This window comes from Arvicola amphibius, chromosome 4, assembly GCF_903992535.2.
Source record: "Arvicola amphibius chromosome 4, mArvAmp1.2, whole genome shotgun sequence".
NCBI lineage: Eukaryota > Metazoa > Chordata > Mammalia > Rodentia > Cricetidae > Arvicola > Arvicola amphibius.
In genome coordinates, this window is record NC_052050.1 from 106,899,510 (window position 1) to 106,911,033 (window position 11,524).

Consider the following 11,524-nt stretch of genomic DNA (forward strand, 5'->3'; position numbering starts at 1 on the left):
TGTTAAGGTTCACTGAAGATAGTAATTTCAATCTTGTACAATTTCCAATAATGTATCATACATTTCCTGCTACTTATTTTAGGCTACCGTTGGGAAACCCGTCCTATTGAAGAAGGGTGTCAAAGTTCTAGAAGACATGGAAGGTAATTTTCATTTACGGCTGATAAGAATGTGGCTCTAAAGAAATTTTTAGTGTGTCCTAGAAGTGTTAAGGAAAATCAACAGTATAAATAAGCCCAGCTTAAAGTGTATTCATGATTACTAACTTCTCACAAAATCATATAACTCAGTGTCAGGGAGGTGATCTCTATTTTCAAGTCATTCCTCTCAGAAAGAAGACAAGGAAACAATGCCTCACAAATATCTCCATTTGAATCACAGGCCAATGATAACTACACTGTAGAAGTTCTGATCCATTTAGGTTTATACCACTTAGTGCAAAAGGTATAGATGTCATAAGTATATGTTCAAAACCCTCTAACAAGCAATCATCCATAGCAAGGCTCATGTTCTTCATATACTTGTGACTTTACTAAATTTATTGAAGGGGGACAGTTTATGAGAGTCAACAAGGTTGCTGTGTAGAAACCTTAATACCTATACCACATGTCTATGAGGAACAGAAAGTCAAAATGTGAATGCACTGTGGAAATCTTTTGTTGTTATTCTTTTAATAGATACCTCATATGTCACTCTGAATACAAGCCATGTGCACAAAAGGATATGGAAACGGGCCATTTACCTATTTATCTTCCAGGACAATTAGAAGATAGTTTGTAGTCTCCACTTTGAGTAGACTTATTGAATGTGGTACAATTTACAATTTACAAGTTTACAATTAATTGGTTTTCCAACTTTATTGGGAATACATCAACAACCTCACATTGTAGCAAATTCCTATGACTGTTGGAATGTGTAAATACATCTGTTTGTCATGGTTCATTTTGAAATGTGGTATGGCTCACACTGTAGGAAAACTTATTTATGGAACAGTATGGTAAAGTTCTAAGTTCTTCCAGTTCTCTTCAAATATGTGAACATGGAAAAAATATACTATATCTAAAAAAATGGACCATTTTGTTTTTTTTAAAAAAGGCTTTTACTATCACAGGTATCTTCAAAGACACAAAACAATGCTTAATTTAGGGGAACACCATGAGTGTAAACCTTACTATCTGATTCCCCTTTACAGTTAGTCTAAATTTTCAAACTAATTTGTATATAAATACAGAGATTCATCAGAATAATGAATGTGTTAAAGCTTTTCCATTTGCCAATTTTCTCCACAGGCATGAAAGAATTTGTACTGGAGAGAAACCATCTGAATTCACTCAGTGTTGTATAGCCTTTGCATGTCATAGTCATCTTCAAAGGATTGAGAGTAATCATACTGGAAAGAAACCCTATAAAAGTATTGGATATGGTGCAGCCTCTGCACATCGTACTGGAGAGAAATCCTTTGAACATAGTCAGTGTGGCAAAGCCTTTGCACAACACAGTCATCTCCAAAATCATAAAAAAATACACAGTGGAGAGAAACTTTACAATTGTAATCAATGTGGTAAAGCCTTTGGATGTCACCGTTATCTTCAAAAGCATAAAAGAAGACATACTGGAGAGAAACCTTATGAATGTCATCAATGTGGTAAAGCCTTTTCCCAGCCCCATAATCTCCAAATACATAAAAGAACACATACTGGAGAGAAACCTTATGAATGTCATCAATGTGGTAAAGCCTTTTCCCAGCTCAGTAATCTCCAAATACATAAAAGAACACATACTGGAGAGAAACCTTATGAATGTTATCAATGTGGTAAAGCCTTTTCCCGCCCCAGTAGTTTTCAAAAACATAAAAGAACACATACTGGGGAGAAACCTTATGAATGTCATCAATGTGGTAAAGCCTTTTCCCACTCCAGTAGTTTTCAAATACATAAAAGAATACATACTGGAGAGAAACCTTATGAATGTCATCAATGTGATAAAGCCTTTTCCCGGTACAAGCATTTCCAAATACATAAAAGAACACATACTGGAGAGAAACCTTATGAATGTATTCAATGTGGTAAAGACTTTGCAAGTAACAGTCATCTTCAAGTACATAAAAGAACACATACTGGAGAGAAACCCTACAAATGTAATCAATGTGGTAAAGACTTTATAAGTAACAATCATCTTCAAGTACATAAAAGAACACATACTGGAGAGAAACCTTATGAATGTAATCAATGTGGTAGAGCCTTTGGACGTCACAATCATCTTCAAGTACATAAAAGAATACATTCTGGAGAGAAACCTTATGAATGTATTCAATGTGGTAAAGCTTTTACACGTAACTATTATCTGCAAGTACATAAAATAACACATAGTGGAGAGAAACCTTATGAATGTAATCAATGTGGTAGAGCCTTTGGACGTCTCAGTTATCTTCAAAGGCATAAAATAACACATAGTGGAGAGAAACCTTATGAATGTAATGAATGTGGTAAAGCTTTTGCATTTCACAGTTATCTCCAAGCACATAAAAGAACACATATTGGAGAGAAACCGTACACCTGTAATGAATGTGGTAAAGCCTTTGTACGTCAAAGTTATCTCCAAGTACATAAAAGAACACATAGTGGAGAGAAACCTTACAGCTGTAATGAATGTGGTAAAGCCTTTACAAGTCAAAGTTATCTCCAAGTACATAAAAGACTACATAGTGGAGAGAAACCTTATAACTGTAATGAATGTGGTAAAGCCTTTACAAGTCACAGTTATCTCCAAGTACATAAAAGAGCACATAGTGGAGAGAAACCTTAGGAATGCAATGAATATGGTAAACCCTTTGCATGTCAAAGTAGTCTCAGGATATGTAAAAGAAGACGTACTGGAGAGAAACCTTATAAATGTAAGCTATTTGATAAAGCCTTTGCACATCGCAGAAGTCTCCAGAGACATAAAAGAACACACACTGGGGAGAAACTATACAAATATAATAAAGGTGATAAAGCCTTTGCTTCTATCAACACTCTTCAAAATCCTGAGACAAAATTGTATCACAGAAAAAACCCTATAAATGTGTGACAAAATTTTGGCACTTCATGGTGGTCTATACATGAGTAGAACTTTTAGTGTGTAATTGGTCTGTTAAAGCCGTTGTATATCACAGTAATCTTTGAGAACCTGGAAGAACTCATACCTGTGGGAATCTGACTTTAAAGGATTTGGCGATACCATTAGCCAGCACACTTACATTCAATTACAAAAGGTTATTTGTTGTGGAGAAAAAAAGATCTGACAAATGTCAACAATTTGTTCAAGCATTATGACACATCTCTTTATTTTGTTTTTATCTGCAAACTCATGTGACAAAAGCTGTGTGGTTTTAAGTAAGTTAACCCTTTTAGATTTCATGCTTCAGCTACATGAAATAACTCATCTGTGTGTAAAACTTTATGGATGTGTAATAGTGCCTTTTCTGTTGCTGTGATTAACATAATATCCAAGCCACCTTATGAAAGAATTTAATTTTCCCATGGGTCCAGAGTGATACAAGATCACCATGCAAGTGGCAGGGCTCCAAGTGTCAGACTTAGCAGCCAAAGCAGCCTTCAGCATGAAACAGAGAGTGGGAAGTAGAAATGGTGTGGGGATGGAAACTCTCAGGCCCATTCTTCCAGCACAGTTATATTTTTTAAATCTTCCTACATGATACAGCCAACTGTGAAGAATTAATTTCTCTGACTTCAAGCTGATATGCTTACCTTCTGTTACATGAACCAGTTCAAGATGAGGAAAAACTCTAAGTAAATGTTTAAATGCCTAAACACTTGTGTTATATGCATGAATGTTTACACAAGAAAAAACATGAGTGAAAATTTGTTTAAGGATTTAGTTTAATTTTAATTATGTGATGTCATTGTATCATTGTGTGGATATATGCATTTTAATGCTGGTTTCCAAAAAGCTTAGACTCTAGGATCTTCTTGTAGCAGGAATTACACAGGTAGTTGATATGTGATGTCCTTCTTTATATGTGTTGCTTTTTTGGTTCATGAATAAAACTGCTTTGGCCTATGACAGGGCAAAATACAGCCAGGCTGGACAAGATATATATAGAGAGAGTGGGTGAAGTCAGGGAGACACATGCTGAAACTTTATGGTAGACCACAGCCTCATGGTGATACACAGATTAATAGAAATCAGTTAATTTAAGATGTAAGAGTTAGTTTATAATGAGCCTGAACTGATAGGCCAAGCAATGAATATTGTAATGTAGTTTCCATGTGATTATTTGGGTCTGGGTAGCTGAGAAATAAACAAGCAGCCTCTGTCTACAGATAGTTGTCAAAAATCGGCCTTGGTCCTGGGAGTGAACTTCTCATAACTGCTCTGCCAATCTCTAGCCTTGTAAATATCATCTTGATATCAGGAAATGTGTAAGAACTCATAGAAGAGAAAAACCCTATTTGTGGAAATGATTTTGTAAAGACATCACAGTTGTCTTCACTTTCAAGAAAAAAATCCTGTTTCATCTCTTTTTCATTGTAGCCTTCAAGTAAGTAAATAATTGACCATGTTTACTCAAGACTGATGGTTTCTATTTTGAAATATTTGGGGTAGATATTAAAAGTGTGGTTTTTTTGGTGTGGTCAATTGATTTAATAAAGATTATTTTGTGGTTCTCATATGCTTTGTTTGTCTTTTGTTCACTTTCTGTTATGTTTTCATGTACTGATAAGTGCTTTTCTGTTGTAATGTATACAATGTGGTGCCCAGCCTCTCAGTGGTCCATTACTTATTTAAATATCAGGAAGCGGCCTTTCTCTTCTTATCCCATCCCAGGTTGCCCCCAAGCACCCCTTTCCATCTGTGGGGTCATAGGATCCCCCAACTCAGCCTGCTTCGGGGCTGAGGATCTGGGGACAAAGTGGTGAGTGTAACTGCTGCAGGAGTTTCTTTGTTCCACTGCACCTAGCAAGCCTGCCTTTTTGTCTGCGAGGTCCCTGGCCAGCAAGTGGCCCTGCTCCTGTACCAGAAGATCCATCTGGAGGGGTAAGTGAGTTCCCGACTGGCTGGCGGGAACTCAGTACAGGCAACATCCAATCCCCTAAACATTCTGGCCATTCAGTGTGGCTTCTCCCCAGCTACTGCCTTTCTCTACTTATCCCATCCCAACTAGCCACCCAAGCACTTCTTTCCATCTGCAGGATCCTTAGGTACACCACCACAGCCTACTTCAGGGTGAAGAGGATCTGAGAGCCAACTCCAGGGACCTAAGAAAGGGCAGACCAAGAAAAAACCCCAAGTACACAGTTAGCCACAGCAAAGATTGGACCAAGATGCCAAGACTCTCCTAACAGCATTTGAAGGAAGAGATGGGCAGGCACCAATGCAAGAATTCCTCCAACAATCTGAAAAGCTATATGATAACACCAGAATCCAGCGAACATACAGCAGGAAGATTTGAAAATCCTAATCCAGAAGAAGTAGAAGAAATCGACTTTAAACATAACATTATGAAATTAATAGAGGACCTTAAACAGGATATGAAAAACTGCTATAAAGAAATGGAGAAGATGAAAAAAGGTAGAAGAAATGAATAAATCTCTCAAAGATACCCAAGAAAACCAAGAAAAAGCAATCAAACAGGTAATGGAAACAGTTCAAGACTTGAAAAATGAAACGAAGGTAATGAAGAAAACACAAACTGAGGGAAGGCTGGATATGGAAAATCTGGGTAAATGAACAGGAACTACAGAGACAAGTATAACCAACAGAATACAAGAGATAGAAGAAAGACCGAATATACTATAGAGGAAATAAACTCATTTATTAAAGAAAATAAATCCAACAAATTCTTAACACAAAACTACCAGGAAATCTGGGATACCATGAAAAGATCAAACCTAAGGATAAAAGGGGTAGAAAAAGGAGAATTACAGCTCAAAGGCCCAGAAAATATATTTAACAAAATTATAAAAGAAAACTTTCCCAAAGAAAGATATTCCTAAAGAAGGATATTTCTATGAAGGTACAAGAAGCATACAGAACACCAAATAGACTGGATAAAAAAAAGCATCCCCTTGCCATATAATAATCAAAACACAAAATATATAGAATAAAGAACGAATATTAAGAGCTGCAAGGGAAAAAGGTCAGTAACATATAAAGGGAAACCTATCAGGGTTACACCTGACTTCTCAGTGGAAACCATGAAAGCCAGAAGGTCTTGGGTAGATGTGCTGCAGACACTAAGAGAACATGGATACAAGCCCAGACTACTATGTCCAGCAAAGCTTGCATTCACCATCGATGGAGAAAACAAGATATTCCAGGACAAAAACAGATTTAAGCAATACATATCCACAAACCCAGCCTTACAGAAAATACTAGAAGGAAAACCACAAACCAAGTAAGACAGCAACACTCATAATAACACAAGCATCTAACAACCCTCTACCAGCACAACTCAAAGAAGGGAAACACACAAACACTACCACCGTAAAAAATAACCAGAGTTAGCAACCACTGGTCATTAATATCACTTGATATCAATGGACTCAATTCACCTATAAAAAGGCACAGGTTAAGAGAATGGATACGAAAACAGGATCCAACATTCTGCTGTTTACAAGAAACACACCTCAACCTCAAATACAGACACTACCTCAGAGTAAAGGGATGGGAAAAGGTTTTCCAATCAAATGGACCAAGAAACAAGTGGATGTGGCTATACTAATATCTAACAAGATTGATTTCAAACTAAAATCAATCAGAAGAGATAGAGGACATCTTATACTCATAACAGGAACAATTCATCAGGAGGAAGTCTCAATCCTGAATATCTATGCCCCTAATATAAAGCACCAACATATGTAAAAGAAACTAGAACTTAAAGCATACATCAAACCCCACACTCTAATAGTAGATTTCAACACCTCTCTCACCAATGGGCAGGTCAACCAGACAGAAAATTAACAGAGAAATAAGAGAACTAACAGATATAATGAACCAAATGGACTTAACAGACATCTATAGAATATTCCGCCCAAACAGAAAAGAATATACCTTCTTCTCAGAATCTAATGGAACCTTCTCAAAAATTGATCACATAATTGGTAACAAAGCAAGCACCCATAGATACAAAGAAATTGTAGTAACCACCTGTGTACTATCGGATCACCATGGAATAAAGTTAGAATTCAACAACAATTCTATCCCTAGAAGGCCTACAAACTCATGGAAACTGAATAGTCAACTACTGAACCACCCCTGCGTCAAGGAAGAAATAAGGAAAGAAATTAAAGTCTTCCTTGAATTCAGTGAAAATAAAGACACAACATACCCAAACCTATGGGACACTATGAAAGCAGTGCTAAGAGGAAAGTTCATAGCACTAAGTGCCCAATAAAGAAAACAGAGAAAGCACACATTAGAGACTTAACAGCACACCTGAAAGCTCTAGAAAAAAAAGAAGCAGACTCACCCAGGAGGAGTAGAAAACTGGAAATAATCAAACTTAGGGCTGAAATCAACAAAATAGACACACAGAAAACAATCCAAAGAATCAATGAAACAAAAAGCTGGTTCTTGGAGAAAATCAACAAGATTGACAAACCCCTTTCCAAACTAATCAAACGGCAGAGAGAGAACATGCAAATTAACAAGATCAGAAATGAAAAGGGGGACATAACCACAGGCACAGAGGAAATTCAGAGATCTTATTACAAAAGCCTGTATGCCACAAAATTGGAAAATGTAAAAGAAATGGACATTTTTTTAGACAAGTACCATATACCAAAATTAAATGAAGATCAGGTGACCAATTGAAATAGACCTGTAAGTCGCAAGGAATTAGAAGCTGTCACCAAAAACCTCCCTACCAATAAAAAAGCCCAGGACCAGATGGTTTCAATGCAGAATTCTACCAGAACTTCCAAGAAGAGCTAATACCTATACTCCTTAATGTATTTCACAAAATAGAAACAGAAGAGTCATTGCCAAACTCCTTTTACAAAGCTACAGTGATCCTGATACCTAAACCACACAAAGACTCAACCAAGAAAGAGAATTACAGGCCAATCTCACTCATGACCATCGACTTAAAAATTCTCAATAAAATACTGTCAAACCGAATCCGAGAACACATTAAAAAATTATCCATTATGATCAAGTAGGCTTCATCCCAAAGATGCAGGGCTGGTTCAACAACATACGAAAACCTATCAATGTAATCCATCATATAAAAAAAACTGAAAGAAAAAAGCATACAATAATTTCATTAGATGCTGAAAAAGCATTTGACAAAATTCAACACCCCTTTATGATAAAGGTCTTGGAGAGATTAGGGATACAAGGTTCATACCTAAATATAAGAAAAGCAATATACAGCAAGCCGACAGCAAACATCAAATTAAATGGAGAGAAACTCAAAGCCATTCCACTAAAATCAGGAACACAACAAGGCTGTCCACTCTCCATACCTCATCAATACAGTGTTTGAAGTTCTAGCACTAGCTATAAGACAACATAAGGGGATCAAGGGGATTCAGTTTGGAAAGGAAGAAGTCAAACTTTTGTTATTTGCAGATGTTATGATAGTATACATAAGCGACTCCAAAAACTCTACCAAAGAACTCCTATAGCTGATTAACACCTTTAGTAATGTGGCAGGATGCAAGATCAACTCCAAAAAAATCAGTTGCCCTCCTATACAAAAAGGATAAAGAAGCAGAGAGGGAAATCAGAGAAGCATCACCTTTCACGATAGCCACAAATAGCATAAAATATCTTGGGGTAACTCTAACAAAGGAAGTGAAAGATCTATTTGACAAGAATTTTAGTCTTTGAAGAAAGAAATTGAAGAGGATACCAGAAAATGAAAGGATCTCCCTTGCTCTTTGTTTGGGAGGATCAACATAGTAAAAATGTCAATTCTACCAAAGGCAATCTATAAGTTCAATGCAATTCCCATCAAAATCCCAACAAAATTCCTCACAGACCTTGAGAGAACAATAATCAACTTTATATGGAAAAACAAAAAATCCAGGATAGCCAAAATAATCCTATACAATAAAAGTACTTCCGGAGGCATTAACATCCCTGACTTCAAACTCTATTACAGATGTACAGTAATGAAAACAGCTTGGTATTGGCATAAAAACAGAAATGTTGACCAATGGAATCAAATTGATGACCTGGATATTAATCCACAAACCTATGAACACCTGATTTTTGACAAAGGAGCTAAAATTATACAATGGAAGAAAGAAAGCATCTTTAACAAATGGTGCTGGTATAACTGGATATCAACCTGTAGAAGAATGAAAATAGACCCATATCTATCATCATGCACAAAACTCAAGTCCAAATGGATTAAAGACCTCAATATAAATCTGACCACACTGAACCTGATAGAAGAGAACGTGGGAAGTAGTCTGCAATATGTGGGCATAGGATACCACTTCCTACGTATAACCCCAGTAGCACAGACAATAAGAGCAACAATGAATAAATGGGACCTCCTGAAACTGAGAAGCTTCTGTAAAGCAAAGGACACAGTCATTAAGACAAAAAGGCACATCAGACAAAGGCTTTGATCTCCAAAATATATAAATAACTCATGAAACTAAACATTAAAATTCTAATTAACCCAATTAAAAATGGGGTACTGAACTGAACAGAGAATTCTCAACAGAAGTTCAAATGGTCAAGAGACACTTAAGGTCATGTTCCACTTCCTTAGCAATCAGGGAAATGCAAATCAAAACAACTTTGAGATACCATCTTATACCTTTCAGAATGGCTAAAATAAAAAACACCAATGATAACGTTTGCTGGAGAGGATGTGGAGTAGGGGTACACTCATCCATTGCTGGTGGGAATGCAAACTTGTGCAACCACTTTGGAAATCAGTGTGGCGGTTTCTCGGGAAATTGGGAATCAATCTACCTCAGGATCCAGCAATACCACTCTTGGGAATATACCCAAGAGATGTCCAATCATACTACAAAAGCATTTGTTCAACTGTGTTCATAGCAGCATTATTTGTAATAGCCAGAAACTGGAAACAATCTAGATGCCCCTCAATGGAAGAATGGATAAAGAAAGTGTGGAATATATACACATTAGAGTACTACTCAGGGGTAAAAATCAATGACATCTTGAATTTTTCATGCAAATGGATGGAAATAGAAAACACTATTCTGAGTGAGGTAACCCAGACCCAAAAAGATGAATATGGTATGTACTCACTCATTAGTGAATTCTAGCCATAAACAAAGGACATTAAGCCTATAGTTCAGAAGTCTAGAGAAGCCAAATATTAAGGTGAACCCAAAGAAAAACATATATAGATCCTCTTGGAAATTGGAAGCAAACATTATCGCCAGCAAAAGTTGAGAGGGTTAGCGTGGGGTTGGGGGAACAGGAGAGGGGGAAAGAGAAGGGAGAAGGAGAGTGTTGGGGAGATCTTGGGGGCCAGGTGGGTGGAGATGGAGGGAGGGCAGTTATAGGAACAAGGAAGAAGATATCTACATTAAGAGATCCATTTTAGGGTTGGCAAGAGACTTGGCCCTAGAGGGGATCCTAGGTGTCCACGGAGATGTCCCCAGCTAGGTCCTTGGGCAGCAGAGGAGAGGGTGCCTGAACTGGCCTTGCCCCACTATCACACTGATAATTATCTCGAATATTATCATAGAACCTTCATCCAGCGATGGTTGGAGATAGAGACAGACACCCTCATCGGTGTAATTGACTGAGCTCCCAGTTGACGAGCAGGAGGGAGAAGATGAGCAAGGAAGTCAGGACTGCAAGGGGTTGGTCCACCCACTGAGACAGTGTGCCTGTTCTAATGGGAGCTCACCAAATCCAGCTGTATTGCGACTGAATGAGCATGTGATCAGACCGGACTCTCTGAATGTGGCTGTATATGGGGGTGGACTGAGAAACCATCAATAATGGCACTGGGACCTATTTCTACTGCATGTACTGTCTTTTTGGGACCCTAGTGTATTTAGATGAACACCTTCCTAGACATGGATGGAGGGGGAAGGGCCTTGGACTTCCCACGGGGCAGGGTTCCCTGCCCTCTCTTAAGGAGGGATGGAGGAGGGTGAGTAGGAGAGCAGGAGGGGTATGGGAGGAGTGGAGGATGTGTAAATTTTTTAATGGAATAATATAAATAAATAAATAAATACCAGGCAGCAAGTATGTTTTTATCAATTTTCTGTGATATTGTTGTTCATTATCTAGTCTGACTTGGGTGTCAGTAATTAGTGAGGGATACAATTGAACTCATGATCCTCATGAGTCCATGTCCCAGGCTAGATGATGTACCCCCAGAGTCTGCTGTTTTGTTGAAACTTTTTTATAAATGTTAATGTTAAAATGCTTAGTGCATGAGAATGTAAGAAGTATTAAATACCTCATGTGTATATCCAAAGGAGAATTTTCATCTATCTGGTAGAGATGTAACAAAGTAGGATAATCTGCAATCAACAATATGTTTCACAGTGTAACTTGATTTGCTTTGGAT

General features: G+C 37.5%; 1 protein-coding gene across 2 annotated transcripts in view; it reads left to right on the plus strand.

The window, feature by feature from the left end:
* Nucleotides 1-4,631, plus strand: part of LOC119811334 (zinc finger protein 431-like) — a 31,173-nt gene extending 26,542 nt beyond the window's left edge. The window contains exons 3-4 of one of the 2 annotated variants that reach the window (XM_042054844.1): nt 83-143; nt 1,290-4,631. In XM_042054844.1, coding sequence (XP_041910778.1) covers nt 83-143; nt 1,290-2,805 — 1,577 coding nt within the window. In that variant the 3' untranslated portion in view covers nt 2,806-4,631. Of the gene's footprint in view, nt 1-82; nt 148-1,289 lie in introns of those variants that run through there. The other variant, XM_042054845.1, reaches the window with a different exon arrangement.
* Nucleotides 4,632-11,524: the final 6,893 nt, after the last annotated feature.